This window comes from Ceratina calcarata, unplaced genomic scaffold (genome assembly GCF_001652005.2).
Source record: "Ceratina calcarata isolate Rehan_Ccalc_2016 unplaced genomic scaffold, ASM165200v1 scaffold48.2, whole genome shotgun sequence".
Taxonomy (NCBI): domain Eukaryota; kingdom Metazoa; phylum Arthropoda; class Insecta; order Hymenoptera; family Apidae; genus Ceratina; species Ceratina calcarata.
Window position 1 is genome coordinate 1,959,348 of NW_017172225.1, and position 15,072 is coordinate 1,974,419.

The 15,072-nt window shown below is 42.5% G+C and overlaps 3 protein-coding genes across 5 annotated transcripts; 2 read left to right on the forward strand and 1 right to left on the reverse strand.

Annotated features, from left to right (window-relative positions):
- The first annotated feature begins 2,087 nt into the window (after positions 1-2,087).
- LOC108627844 (Topoisomerase I-interacting protein) lies at positions 2,088-6,153 on the forward strand. The gene is made up of 7 exons (XM_018029384.2): positions 2,088-2,267; positions 2,954-3,390; positions 3,473-3,715; positions 3,802-4,073; positions 4,144-4,302; positions 4,386-4,602; positions 4,680-6,153. Exons 2-7 carry the CDS (start codon positions 2,999-3,001, stop codon positions 5,764-5,766), a joined length of 2,370 nt encoding a protein of 789 aa, XP_017884873.1. The 5' UTR covers positions 2,088-2,267; positions 2,954-2,998; the 3' UTR covers positions 5,767-6,153.
- A 478-nt stretch (positions 6,154-6,631) lies between these two features.
- LOC108627845 (putative dimethyladenosine transferase) lies at positions 6,632-8,345 on the reverse strand. Its single transcript, XM_018029385.2, has 5 exons — positions 8,121-8,345; positions 7,673-8,039; positions 7,189-7,534; positions 7,000-7,106; positions 6,632-6,913 (listed from the first exon to the last, which is right to left on the reverse strand). Exons 1-5 carry the CDS (start codon positions 8,176-8,178, stop codon positions 6,871-6,873), a joined length of 921 nt encoding a protein of 306 aa, XP_017884874.1. The 5' UTR covers positions 8,179-8,345; the 3' UTR covers positions 6,632-6,870.
- Positions 8,346-8,464: 119 nt separating this feature from the next.
- On the forward strand, positions 8,465-14,941 carry LOC108627843 (centrosomal protein of 162 kDa). 3 transcript variants are annotated; one of them, XM_018029382.2, is made up of 6 exons: positions 8,465-8,706; positions 8,893-9,153; positions 9,230-9,329; positions 9,402-12,895; positions 13,036-13,197; positions 13,268-14,941. In XM_018029382.2, exons 1-6 carry the CDS (start codon positions 8,668-8,670, stop codon positions 13,490-13,492), a joined length of 4,281 nt encoding a protein of 1,426 aa, XP_017884871.1. In that variant the 5' UTR covers positions 8,465-8,667; the 3' UTR covers positions 13,493-14,941. The 3 variants fall into 3 exon arrangements, with proteins under 3 accessions (XP_017884871.1, XP_017884872.1, XP_026671530.1); XM_018029383.2 differs by having other exon boundaries at positions 9,402-12,883; XM_026815729.1 differs by lacking the exons at positions 13,036-13,197; positions 13,268-14,941 and adding an exon at positions 12,954-12,977 and having other exon boundaries at positions 9,402-12,883.
- The last annotated feature ends 131 nt before the right edge of the window (positions 14,942-15,072 follow it).

Genomic DNA, 15,072 nt, shown 5'->3' on the forward strand with positions numbered 1-15,072 from the left:
GTTGGTATACTCGTGTCCATGCGACCGATGCGTCGTTCTACCCACCGGAAATGAATGTTACATTCCGCAAAAAGGATGAATGGCGGTGAGACCAAACGACGCGACGCCGTGTCTCACATCTCGCAGTTCGAAGCTCGCGTCCAGCAGTGGAGCCAAACAGAAGAGGAAGAGTGACAGATGGAAGAAAAAGGAGAGAAGGAGGAGGAGGTGGCTACGGTTGTCGGTGTAGATGTCCGTCGATCTCTGATAATCTACGAGATCGAGGCGATCGATCGGCAACGAGTTATTATGTAATGGGACGACGAGCAGGAAATAAAATCGACTTGTAACGTCGTGACGCGCATCTCGTGGCTGAGAGCCGGAGCCGCGTACAATGCACGAAGCGACAAGTAGATACGGTCGGTATACGTATACGTTCACCCGACGTAAATAGACGATTAAGATCTCGAACGCGACGATATCGGACGGCCGACAATACCGGACCACCAATGAGCCCGATCGTCGGTCGACAATGAATTCCTTCCGGTCGAATCTTTCGATGACAGGTCCTTGCACCGACCACCGACCATTTCCCAATTCATCTTCCCGTGCCCTATGCTTCGTACGACACGCACGTTCGCATAGTCCTTCGTCGATCGCCGGTACGACTCATACGTTCGTTTCACAAATCAATTCCGGAGAATCGACGATTTCTGGCAGATCAAATTCTATGTTAATCGTCTTTATTAACAGTTCAGCTCGATGCATGAAAGAGATCACAGCATGCGAACCAAATTTAGGACTACGGTGTACTCTAACAATAAGTACACACGGGCAGATACCACGCGTTTACAAAGCCATCGGATCGCCGAATGTGGCAAGATCAGCGGATGATGACTGGCAGATTCCGCGGCGACGTTCTCAGCGGTGGTCCACGCTCCACACCGAATCGATCGTCGAGGTCCAAGTGCGAGCAAGTCAAAGAATATTTTTCCCCGTTTTCATTTATCGCTACTTACGAACCGAGCTTCGCGATTTCGAAGACCACTGTTTCACGACGTCGTCTTCGATCGTAAAACTCGGATCTCTCATTCCTCGAGAGAACTCGGCGCCGGCGACCGTAAGAGCGAGGCAAGATCGTCATGCAACGGGAAAATAAATTTCAGACACAGTTCCCAAGACAGGAACGTAGTTAAACGCTGCGAGTTAGTTAGCGTTCTTTAAGTTTTTGTCGGCGCGGTGGCAATTACGCGCCCGATGTGACGGGTGTTCCTAATCAAACTTTGATCGCCGCGAGCTCCTCCGTCCATCCCTTAAACGAGCAATCTGCGGGCTGGAATCATCACGGAAATTTGCAGATACCGGAGCCAACGTTCCCTTTGGCAATCCCTTTACGGTCGCGGCGTTCCTCAGTAGACTGAACCAGGCCGGAGACTATAAATCTTACATGAAATCAAGCAATCAACCGGCATCAAACCGACTCTCTCTCTCTCTCCTTTCGTTACCTGGACCAAAACGCCTATTCCAGAGTTTTATCTTCTAAATCGAAATAATGGTTTTTATTACACGATCCTTGACCAGATGACCAAATGACCAATCTTGAGGGTAGCTACATAAAGCCAGTAGTCACTCCTTTTAAAATTACCCGAATAATTATTCACGATTATTCATAAATCGAGGAAGAGCGAATATGAAACCGGAAGTGCCAATGATCTTGCAGTTCCGGCATCTACGCTTGCGGTGCCCAGCACTGGCGATTACTCCAGGAATAATCGATGAATTATTTCGTCCATTGTCAAATATTTCATAACGAATAGACTTAGAAGAAAATTGCATAGGACCTTCCTTGTATCTGACGACTACAGCTACAACTTTTATTAATCTCTCTTCGGTGCACATGATACATGATCTGCACATGATACATATGTCCTTTTAAAACATCGCGCTTCGGTACATTCGACCCCATACGTCATACTCGGTACACTCGGTACCGCAGGTTCTGCAGGCTTCGAGGATCAAGCCGGGTTTTCAAGTTACCGACTGTTCGTGGAGAATGTTTCGAGTCTGTCCCGTTCATGGTTCGTGGCATTACGCTACGCTCTATGTTGGATCAGGCCAAAGACCAGTTTCATGCTGGTTTCCCACTGGTTTCCGCTTTGCTATCATGGAGTACAGTGGATTGTGAGCATAGTGAGAATAAGTGTTGTCCAAGGAAAGCTGGCTACGTCGCGGATTTAATCGTTTTTCGTAATTAACATCAAGCAGACTTCGCTACACGGTCGAGAAAGGTAAGAGATCGCGTCTTTCGAATGGTTTATAAAGGAAAAAAAGAAAAAGCAGACATCGATAATCGATAACGAGTTGAACGAAATGGAAACATACCGATTATAAAACAGCTTCGCGTCACGGCTTTCTTCCTGTACTACGCGCTTTTATTATTTCTTCCTCGTCTTCTCTCACAAAGCCAGATGCGTAGCGATTCGCGAGATTTGATCACGACTTTCGTTTCTCGTCTTGATTTCGTGGCGAGAGACGGGGTATACTTAAGTAGACTCACTAAGTAGTATTTACGTGCCTCCTTCTTTCGCTATTAGACATCGACGAAATAACAGGATTCTTCCGATTCCCAATTATTCTGTTCAGTCGCTCTGTCTTTATCGATGATATAAACGTATATCTATACTTGCTTCGATACTTAAAAGCATGAAATTCGGTTAGTCGGTACGAACGATAAAATGGATAGCGCTCTTGGGTATACGTAGATATTTCAAAAATATCTACAGCAGACTTCGTAATATCTCGAGATATTTACGATTGTACGCGATGCGTGATTCAACGCGTAGATGCTTGACGTACAGTTCGAGATCGTTCATCGTAAGTCTGATGTGCTGGTTCAGCTGTTCGATTGTTCCATAACTGTTACGCGATTAAATCCGCTACTGGATTCGTGTACGGAACGTGAATGATGTTTTAGGACAATTTTCTTCATCCAATGAACGGACGACGGCGTTAACCGATAATGGAAGGTCCGTTGGAAATAAAGGACTCCGCCGTAGTCGCGGAGGAACCTATCAAATCGGAAGCACCCGTTCCGAACCCGGAGAGCAGCGATCGGAGCGATGGTGCCGTGTCGCCTCCGCCGAATTGTAGCATTTGTCTCGGCAAATTAGTGAACACGTCGTTTACGGATAGTTGCCTTCATCAATTTTGTTTCACTTGTCTACTCCAATGGTCCAAGATAAAGACCGAATGCCCCTTGTGCAAGCAGACGTTCAAGTCTATCATACACAATGTCAGATCGGAAGAAGATTATGATCAGTATCACGTGGACAGAGAACTGGCCAGATTGGACCTCAGCTACGACTTGGGTCATGGCACGGAGACTGCAACCAGTCATAGGTTCCGTTACAGGTACCACAGCTTTGAAGTTGAGCACGAAGTCGGTGTTGCGATACATGTTTCGCATTTTCCAACGCAATTAATTGTATTCTAGGACGACGGTGACTGGGTATCCCAGACGATACCCGCACGTAATGCCGGTAGTGCTTAATCCGGAGCAAGTAGCGAGAAGGGAACAACTGCCAAGCATAGCTCCGCAAGTTTCGATGGCAGAACGTTTGCTTAGACGCGCCAGTCCGGGCGCCTACCGTCGAACGATTTACAGACTTGGCATTTGGGCTTCTCCGTTACCGGACGCGTTCGGCAGTTTCCGCGAATGCAGCGTGGATATCTATCGGTAAGTTCTCAGCGTCCATCATTTCAGTGTTCTATCTGTTCTTATGTTACACGCTCACTAAGTATTTGTACAATATACAATCGTAGAAGAGAACCAGAAGAATTGAGTCGCCTTATACCGTGGTTGAATAGAGAATTACAAGTGCTACTTAATAACAACTCTGCGTACGTTGCGTACGCATTAACAGTTATATTGGAATATCTCGTTCAATACGATATTAGAAGTCAGGAATTCCGAGATTTGCTGCGTCCTCACTTGGGTGAATTTACCGACCATTTCGTATACGAGCTACTTAATTTTGCTCGAAGCAACTTTGATTTAGTCGGCTACGATCAATCCGTTACTTATGTACCGCAAGGTATGCACGATTCACTCTGCTCGTTACTAGATTCCTTGGTCGTTTGTAAAATATGAATGATCCGTTGCAGGACTGTCGAACGAATACGTGTCGAACGTCTTGTCGCCAACGTCCAGTAGCAGTAGTTTCGGTTCTGATGATCCGGACATCCGAGTAGTCGACGAAGCGATCGATCTGCGAATGAATACGGAAATACCTAGCGTGGGACCGCACACGATCAACCTGCCTGGTAAATCTTCTTCGCTTAGAAACTATATATCAGAGTTCGAGTCGTTGAGATTGGAAGTCGAACATCGTCTGTTTCGTCGTCAGGTCCAAGCACGGTGAGTCAAACGTTCCAGTTGAACGTGACGCGGATTGCGGTACCGGACGTGTTAACGATCTCATCCGACTTCTCCTCATCGGACAATGATTGCGAGGTGATCGGTTACGTGAAGCCTCGTCATGAAAGAACGCCAGAGATCATAGAGTTAGTTTCGTCCGATCCGGAGGAAATAGACATTTCTCATATACCGAACGATACCATCGAGTAAGTAAAAGCAAATGTTAGAACGATCGTCCGTTTAATTTCGTTCGGGAGATAACCGAGATTTGATTTGTTGACAGGGTTTTGTCGAGTTCATTGCACGAGGATGATATTCAGCCGAGTACATCGAACCATAATAGCAGCGGTATCAAGAAACGAGTTTCAATTTCATCATCCAGTGAAAGCGATTCGGATTCGGACAGCGATTACGTTTGTAAAAAAAGTAGAGCTGCGTATGGGAGTCGCAGTCGGAAACGCGCGAAGAGGATGAGCACTAGGAGGCGAAATGGTTCGATGGAAACTCGAATTCGCATTCGGACCACTAGAAACGTGTCCAGTTCCAGGGAAAACGATTTGAGAAAAAGGGGAAGTAAGAGAAATACTCAACGAGCGGCAAAGAGACGATCAAGCAGCAGCAGCAGCACTAGTAGCACAATCAGCACCACTACCACAACCACCACCTCCAGCGACAGCGATTCCGAAGCGAAGCACGTGAACGAGAAGAAATCGAAAGGTTCGCGATACTCGAAGAGAACTAGCGCGAAAGGACGCTCTCACAAGGATTCAATCAAGAAGGAAGCTCGTTACTCCGACATTTCGTTAACGAACGTCAGTAGCAGCGAATCCGATGAGATCGGTAAAAACGTAAAGCAGTCTCGCATCATGCGTAGATCTGAGAGAAGATATCTGACTAGTTCGAGCGACCTCGATACAGTCAGACAAGAAAGGGTAACTTGTACCGGAACAAAAGCTAAGAAGCAACAAGTTTCGGACACGAAGGATTCGTCATTTTATCGATCCGCGTCTAGGAGCAGCAGCGCGTCTTCGTACGCATCGCAGAAAGATAAGAAGGTAAACTCTAGACGACGGGCCCCTCAACGAGACGCGAGCAACGACAACGAACTCGATAAAAGTAATTGGCCGTCTAAAGATGTTTCGCGAAAGGATCATGAGTCGAAATACAAGACGAAAAATATAACTTGGAGTAGTTCGGAGGATGATTTCAGGTCGCGTAGTCAATGCAGTAATTACTCGAGTAAATCTTACACGTACAAAAAGAAATCGAAGCACAAGGATAAACGTAAGAGCAAGAAAAGGAAACGATCTACGAGCAGATCTCGTGGCTCTTCGAACAAGTCGCGATCAACGCGACGACATCCTGGTTGAGGTTTGAGTGGTGTCGCATCGAAACATTCCCATTCGAGAAACGAAATTTATATCGAGTTAGAAGGAAAAAGTCTCAGGGTAATATCACCGAATCAAAATTGATGAAATTGACTACGATGCGTTCGAGTATTAAATACTTCGAATCCGGAACGATCAATGTTCCAGTTGCCGTTATTTACTTGTAAATTACTGATTTACTATTTTCACGTTTTATTCATATGATGTAGCGTTACAGTGAAAATATTCGGGTACAATGAATTTAAATTAGCTTTGACGATTTATATACATGTTGATTTATTAATTGATTTATTATTAGGCGAGATTTATTAGTTGATATAGTAGTAGGTGAGAGAGTAAAGAAGTTACAAGTAAAAATTCATCGCGAAATAATCTTTCATTCCTTTTGCTTTCTAAACAGTCTAACTTAATGAAACGAAACTTGCTGTACCGATTTCAAACATAATATGTACACAAAGTCTTGTTCTACTTTTGTTGCATATACACTTTTACAGTTATTTTTTGTTTCCGCATAACTGGATCATTTTCGATCGATCACTAAATAAAAGCGCAGAGTCCGCGGTTTAACGATGAACGACTTCCAGGTGTGTTGCTAAAATGTATGTACGCGTATATGTTAGCTGTATAAAAGGAATATCGAGCCAAGATATTAAGTCCTATTCGTAATTCGTTCAATTGTATATATCGAGGTAATGATAATTAAATTTGATGTTGTCCTATTAAATTCTGAACAATGTGCGAAGCCAGGAAAAATGTACTGTGACGCGTAAACGTGACATGATCCATGTTTTTCGGCCTCGGCGACATTACCTTCGTTTGTACGAATCGGGATATCGAGGTATCATTTTGGGGGTATATTTTTTAAAAATCTTTTGGTTCCCAAAGAATGATTGTAAATACGCTTGTACGTTATAAGCTAGTAATTTAATTGAAATTTTACATAGATATAATTTTTTGTAAAGTATGTAGACTTAGAAATATATGTACAATTCTATATAAAACTTAAAATAACTAGTTTATGACGCATTGTGTTAATTCTGCCCTTTATTGGCAAAAATAATTTACATTTCTTGCGTCATATGTAAATCACGTGAAGTGCACGCCTTGTTCGTTGAAGGCATGTAAAAGGCTGGAAATTCGAAGGAAATGAAAGAAATTAATATTTCTAACGATTCTCGATCGTTAAACAATCGGAAATATAAGCGGCCCTTTTACCTGATAAAATCATCTATATCCATGGTCCTGGCCCGTTTATTTTCAGCATCAGCTTCTTGTAAAATAGTATTTATCATCTGTTTGATGTCAAAGTTCTCTGGGATTTCCTGCGCAGATAGGAAAACGAATAATGTAAAATTGAATATCTGTATCGAACGTTTTATATTGTTTTATGACGAGCGCAAGTACCTTATTGTTCAAGCTGCAGTGAAGCTTATAATTCTTTTCCAACATCGTCAATACGGTAGTTTGCTTGAATGCTGCCGAGAGCGTCTTATTTTTCCTAACGAACGCGATCCTCGTTAAACCGTCCCACTCTTGATAATTGATCGGCGGAGGCGGATTACGCGGTTCTATCCTGACCACATTTGACTCCACCTTTGGCGGTGGCCTGAAATTGTTCTTTCCCACTTTCATTAGCAAATCTACTCGTGCCAACAATTGTGTGTTGATACTCAAACGGCAGTACAGTTTGTCTCCGGGTTTCGCTACTAAACGTTCGGCGAATTCGCGTTGAAACATGAGCACGGCGCATCTGCAGAAAACAATTTCCTAATCAAGTCCGTTCTCTTCCATGTTCTCACGCTCCGCCTGTGTTTTAGAAATTACTGTGATGCTCTCGGTTACTTACCGAAAAGCTAACAACAGAGATTTTGGAACTGAGTAAACTCACCGGAACAACGGTCTGTGTAGAAGTAATTTGAATACCAGTGGCGATGAAATTTGATACGGTATATTGGCCACGCACAAGTCGAAAAACGGCATGTCCGTCTTGAGAACGTCGCCTATCATAATTTGTAATTTCGCTTGATAGGGAGTGCCTTGGACACGCTTTTGTAATTCGGCAACCATTCGTGTGTCTAATTCGCACGCGATTACCTTCTTAGCTTTGTCCAACAGTTTCACAGTCATATTGCCTGTACCTGGACCTATTTCTAATACAACGTCCGTTGGTCTAACTGCTGCCTTTTCGACCATGCTCTGAACAATCAGTGGATTCTTCAAAATGTGCTGTCCGATGTTCGTGTTGAACTGAATCCCTGCAAAAATTTAATTTACGATTAAAGGGCAAACATTCGTTACGAGTAAGAGTAAACGTTCAAAGAATATGCATTGCGTACCCTGTTTGGCGACGTCTTTATGAATACGGGATGTTTTCTGAGTACGTACTTTCGGCATTTTCTTTTTATAGTCTATTATAAAAGAGATCTACGAAGAATTTACGCGTTGCGGAACGATAATTGTAACGAGGTATAAACGGTGTTAGCCATGCGTTAGCCTCAGCCTTCTTAAATAATTCTAAACCTTCTAATATTTTTCACCGTGACCATGTGGCCAGCACAAAGCAGAAAGTGACAACATTTCTTAATGTTTTGTGTTAGTGTACACGGATATGTTATACGCGTCTATACTGGTGGTGGTGGAACCTTTTTCAAACTTAGCCGCTTGGTGCAGCAGTTCCACGAAGTGATGGGCATGATGGGCATGTGAGTTCCTAGTCTCAGACATGACACATGACCACTCTCTCGGCTCTCTCGTTTCTCGTTTCCTCTCTCTCTGTCAAAACTAACAAACAAACAAAAAGTACGGTAAGTGTCAAACGATTTCGAGAAGATGAATGATCACTTGAATTACGTCGTTGAAGAGTACTATTAACGTACAGTCCGAATGTCTTCGCACTCGCAGAATTCGCCTCGTTACGAGGAAGTAAGTAGAACAAGTGTTCTTCTCTCTATATGCGTTAACCTATCCTCATCTCCTAGAGATGGACAACGGCTCGCTTTAGACGATTTGTTCATAGATTCTTTATTGTTATTTTATCGTATTTTTTAAAGTATTTTAAGCCTCGTGCTTGTTAGTACGTTTCACCGTTGGTTCATTCATTGATCGTAGATCTCAGACGATGATACTCTGGGTACTTCTATCAGTCTTAGCGTAGGAGAGAATTCGATTCGAATAAAAGAGAAATCTAAAGGAAAAAAAGATCAGGAAGAGAAACATGATGAAGGGAAATGGTGGCTGAAAAAACCAGATACCTGGCTCGACGTTCCTCAGGCTATTGCCGTAGATGTGAACGCAAAACAGTCCCCATCTCCCTCGCCTGATGTTAGTTCATCTATGAAAGAATTCCTTGAAAAGGAAAAGATGTGCAAAGTAAATAAAACATTTTGTCCTTCGTACACTTCGAAGCAATGGTTGTTGTGTCTCACTATTAACTTTTTCGTGTTAGGCTATGCATAAGAATGAGATTGAAACGAAAGAGAAAGATGACACGTTATGCGATATTTTGGCATCTGCAGCTTTCGACAAATATCCTTCTGATTTTGAGAGTAAGTACCTTCGTGAAGGTGTAGTAGTTTGCGAGAACAGAAGCAGGGTCTCATCTTCGTTTTTCTATTCAGATGCGACTGACGACGATATAGGTAGTATTTTAGAAGAAATGAGTAAGATCGCTGGAGCATTCAGCCCAAATTCAGCTACTGATCGATCGAAGTCCAGGAACTCAATCAAAACTCTTACGGAAGAAGAGAAGTCTGTGGAAGAACTGTTAGAGGAGGCAGAAAAACTTGTGAGAAAGAATAGTAGTAGTTTATCTAAGAGTGGATCAAAATCTGAGACTTTAGTACCTGAGAATATCACAGAAGAAAACGTAGAGAGTCTTAGCAGGGTTAGGCAATTAGAAGCAGATATCTTTCAACTGATAGAAGAAGAGGTGCACAAGGAGACTGAAAAAATCAAAAAGAGTCCGAGGAACGAGAAGAAGAGAGACGGCAGTCCCGGGATCGAAATTTTGTACGAGAACTTGAATAGTTTCAAATCTCCGAAGACTTTGGAATTACAGAAGAGAAAATTCGAGGAACAGAAGGTAGAGGTGTCTAGCAGTTCCGATTTAGACGATCCAATTGAGAAACACTCCAAGTCGGAAGAGTTGAAGAGTACAAGGAAGATAGAATCGGACAAGGACAATTTACAAAAAGAGATAACTGACGTGGATAAGGATTTTTTCGAAGATTTATTGAGGAAGTCCAAGGAAAAAGCCGAAGGTAATATGTCCGGCAGTTCGAGCTTCGGACAAGAGGATTTCTCGCACTTCTTGAAACTTCTGCAAGGCCAGACCGATAAAAGAGAACAAGGATCGGCCGAACCTAATCCCGTCCATCCTTTCCTTTCGAAACCTGAGAACGAAAGGCTGGACGGGGAACCAGCGAACACTAATAGTCCCGTGTTTCCCGAGAAGGAAATTTCCGACATATTAAACAAGGAGCTACCTCAGGAGAAACCAAAAGTCGTGCACGAAATCGTGGATTCGGATTCTTCGATGAAAGACGAGGAACAGAAGCAACCTGAAGACATTAGCAACAAGAATGAATCGAAGACGTCTCCGAAGATTAGTAAGAAAGAATCTACTTCTAAAGAAGAATTATATACAGTTGATCTCACACCAAGATTAGAATTATTTGCAGACGCGATTCCGAAGTTATTAGCCGAGAAATCGACGAAAGACGCGGCGCAACAAAACAAGGAAGAGTCTGCGGAAGAACCGAAGGCAACGGTACGGAAAACAATCTCGAGCATCGAAATCAAATCTAGTAGTAGCATCCCAAGCACTCATCGTAGTACCGTGGAACGAAAATCCGTTCACTCGGCTGGTACATCGGTGACGAGCAACAAATCGCAGAAGAAGGAGTTGAAGTTCTCCAAGTCGAAGAGTTACGATCAGATTTGCAAGCCACCGTTCAGGGCTTCGGTAGAAAATCTGAGGAAACCTTCGGATGCCACGAAGAAACCTTCTAATTGTTTAATTAGACGGTCGCCAACGCTGAAGCCGAAGTTGCAGCCGACGGTGAAACCACTCGCGAAACTTCCAGCAAAACCTAAAACATCCTTCAAGCCAAAGAAAGATCCCGTCAAGAGTAGTTCCACTCTCACTTTGTCTTCCATTTACAAAACCAAATCGCCGGAAACTTACGCGAGAACAATGGCTGGTGGCGATACGAAAAGTAATTTAATGAAAACGAACTGGGAACTCTTGTGCCGTGAAGAGAGGCATAAAAATGCGTTGCTGAAACAACAATTGGATTCAGAGGTGAAAACGTACAAGACTCAAATCGACAATATGCGCATCACTTTTGAGGAGGAATTATTTGCATTGAAGAAGCAGAATATCATATTAAAAGCAAAGGTAGACGAGCTCTCCCTGAACGAGAAGCGTCCCGATCCTCAGCCGAAGAAAGACACGAAGATCATGCTCTTGGAGAAGGAACTACAGAAGCAAGAGAATTTGATTCAAGCATACGAAACAGAGAACAAAAAACTGATGCAAGATACGAAGAAGATGCAGGAGGAGATGAAGCAGTTGCAGAAGCAGAAAAGCACTGCTGTTGAGTCGGGCAAGATGCAAGAACTCGCGGATAAAGTAAAGGATTTGCAGGAGCAGACTCTGAAGTTAAACCTCGAAGTTACAGATCTCCGAGAGAAGAACGCTGATTACTTACTGAAGAACGAAGACCTCAGTCAACAGAACAGTTTACTGAACGACGAACTGGAGATGTTCAAGGAACAATTGAGAGCGAAGAGTAATTTCATCGCTGATAGATTGCAAGCAACGACCACCGCCGAGTTGGAATTTAAGAAACAAGTCGAAGACTTGAGCGTGAAATTGAGCTCGAAGACAGAACAATTGAAGATAGTGAAACACGAGTTCGATAGGATTCAACAGAACATACTTCCGTTGGAGAAAGAACTTCTAGAGTTAAGAGTAAAAGAAGGCAACCTTCAAGAAAAATTACACGTGTCCAGGAGTCACGTGGAACGCGAGAAGCAGTTGACACAGAAGTTGAAAGACCAGGTGATCCTCGATAGCAAGAAGATAACAGATTTGAACAGACAGATTCGTGAGATGGAGAGGATACTTAAAAGAAAGAACCCAGATTCTGTATCCGCGTTGATATTGACCGCGAATTCGGAGCAGGAGAAAATCGGTTCGGAAAAGGTGAAACTGTTGGAAGAACGGATAGCTAGTCTAGAGAACGAGATCAAAGCGAAGGATGAATTGGCGCAACAGAAACTGGTCGAATTCCAAAAGAAATTCTCGGACATGAAGGAGAAATACTCGACGCAGATCATGGAACTCGAGGGAAAATTGTTGGAGGCTAACATAAAAGAACAAAAAGTGTGCAACGACATGTTTACGCAGACCACGTTGAAAGTTGTGGAGAATAAAGGAGTGGAAACTCTCAGGAAGGAAGAGAGAGCGGGATCTTTTGAAAAAGATGAGAAGAAGGATCAGAGATCAGAGAAAACCATCAAGGCTGTTCCGAAGACGCAGAATTGTAAGGAAGACGCGTATCTTATGGCAACGATCCGTGGATTGAAATTAGAGCTCGCGAGTAAAGATAAAGCGCTTTCGAAATTGACCAAGGAGTTCCAGGAGGTGCAGAAAACGAATAGGAGATTGCAGAAGGAAAGGGAGAAACTGTTGAACGACAGAAGATCCGTGAAGACGGACTTTGACCGGATGAACCGCGGCATGGTGTCCTCCGATTCGAAGTTACTCAATCTGAAGTTCACCGATGGGAACGATCAGAACTCGAACATTTATCAGAACGGGCACGTATCCGATGCTAACTCTCAACGATTGTCCGCCTCCGTGCATAAGCTTTACGATCCGATGCAATACACCGAGAACGGGGATTCGAATTTGGTTAAGAGGCTGACGGACGAGAACGACATTCTGAAAGAGGAACTCAATAAAATGAACAAGGACTTCATGGCTTTGAAGAATAAGAGACTCCACGATTTGAATCTCTTGCAGGAGGAACACGAACGGGAAATGGCGACACTGCTTAAGGAGTATAGCGTGAAGTTCGGAGACTCTAAAGTGGTAAAGTTACAGGTTCGTAGTATTACGTGCAGAAGCTTGTTTTCTGTTCATCGTTCGCTTATTTTCGTAGCATTAATCGAGTTTGCACGTAGTACTCCTTACGCAAGGTGTGATCGTTCTATACCAAGACTGCGTTTTAATCCGTGATGCAGGGTCAGATAAATACACAAGTGGCTGTGATAACTCACTTGAAGCAACAGATCGAAAAACTGAGGGATTACAAAGAACAGGTCGTCGTGTTGAAGGCTGAAAGGGATCACTTGGAGGAGAAAGTAAAGACTTTGAACGAAAAAGTCAAGTACTTGTCAACGCCGGTACGGAATTTAATGAAGAATTGACGCGAAAATTTATATTTCAGTCGACTCAATTTGTTTTTTGTTCCAGAGCACGGAACAGTTGCAGTTGCTGCAGGACAAGATAACGATCCTTCAGCAGCGGCACGAGAGCCGTGAGATGACATTGCAAAGTTTGGTGCGCGATTTGCTCAGAAATAGAACCCAGTGTAAGGACTGTAAGAATGAGAAGGGTAAAAATCGACAATTATGCTATTTCCGTAAAGAGCTCGACCATATCCTAGGCATGCTCCAAGAGATCGCCAACGTTCATTAATGAAATGAACTAGACTAGACGGGTGCCGAGCGGTGCTCGTGAGACGATCCGCAGATCGAGAGATCGATTGGCGGTGATCAACAATTTCTTCGCAATCGGGCATTGTGATAACTCGGGTAGATCCGAGTGTGTTAGATCGAATCATTAGGTTTCTTTGTTAGGAGATAATTGACGTTGTTAGGCACTTCATACGTGTGTTAGCCACATTTAAAAGAAAAGTTTGGTCGATGTTTTTTATCGACCCTTCGTGAGAAGTGACAAGATCAGTCATTCATGGTCGCTTTTGCAATATGTTTTAGTCATTCTTATAATCGTAAGATTACGGAGTATATAATTCAGTGAAATCATATCGATCCTGGGGAAAGTTCGCGCAAAATGATCGACTGGGATCACTGCCAAAGTTAGAAACAAAAGAGAACAAAAACAGTGGAATAAATAAAAGGAGTTACCGTTTTATCGTAACTTCTCGACATTCCTATTTTTGCCACTCGTGCGTGCGACACGCACGAGACTACGTCCAATATAGTCAGTTTAACAAAAGTATGATAATTAGTCGAATATCAAACGAGAACTGTAATATTTTGATCTATATTTAATAAGAGGCAGACTTTTTATTTTATCTAATAACGTAGGATTAAAATCTGAAAATAAAAATGAATTAAGATCAACTCGACTGCTTCCAATCCGGAAACTATTTAGCTTGTACTTACTCTCGGGATTATTCGACGAGATCTCTGATAGGTAGACAAAATGTAGTGGAAGTAACTTTGACCCTCTATAATAAAAATTATAATCGATCAGTAACAATTAATTGTGATAGGAACAAAAGATATTTGGCCAAAATAAATTACAGAATAGTTTCCAGGTGATTTACAACGCGTAATAGAGGGTTGGGGGAAATAAGAGTATCTTCCAAAGTCGCGTAGGATTTAATTTTTTATATGAGGCTTTATCAGGATAATAAGCGCGTCGTACTAATCGCGATAATTGTATTTATTTCACTATTTATAACTCAATCATTTTTCGCCATCAACGAATCCATCTTCAATCGAGTCGTCCACTTGTATTGTATTATACATATATTTATATACACTTTAGGGAGTGAATGAATTCATTAAAGGTTTTAGTGGTCACGTATACGCACGATATTTGAGATTCCATACGAATGAGGCACATGCATATCGCACAACGTCGACGTATCCTAGTACTGAAGGATCGTAATCAGTAATTGGTTTTACAAGGTGATCGTAGTGTGCAGTTGTTTTCGTTCAGGTCCTGCCTGTCTTATCGAATCATTGTAATCAGAGTACAGTTACTTATTCAAGACTGGATATACGTCGAGATCGCAGCATTTTTTAAAATATAATTACTTTTAAGCCATCGACAGCCGCAATGTACAAACCCATGAGATTATGACTTTAATAAATTTACTTCTCGTCTCTTTGATCATTCCGTTTAAGTTACATTTCTAATGTACGTAGCGCAGTTCTATTTTTATGTTCAGATGGGTTTAAGGAGCCTTAAGATATAAAATTTCGAAAAATGCAAATAAAAATTTCTTAATAATAATATATATAATT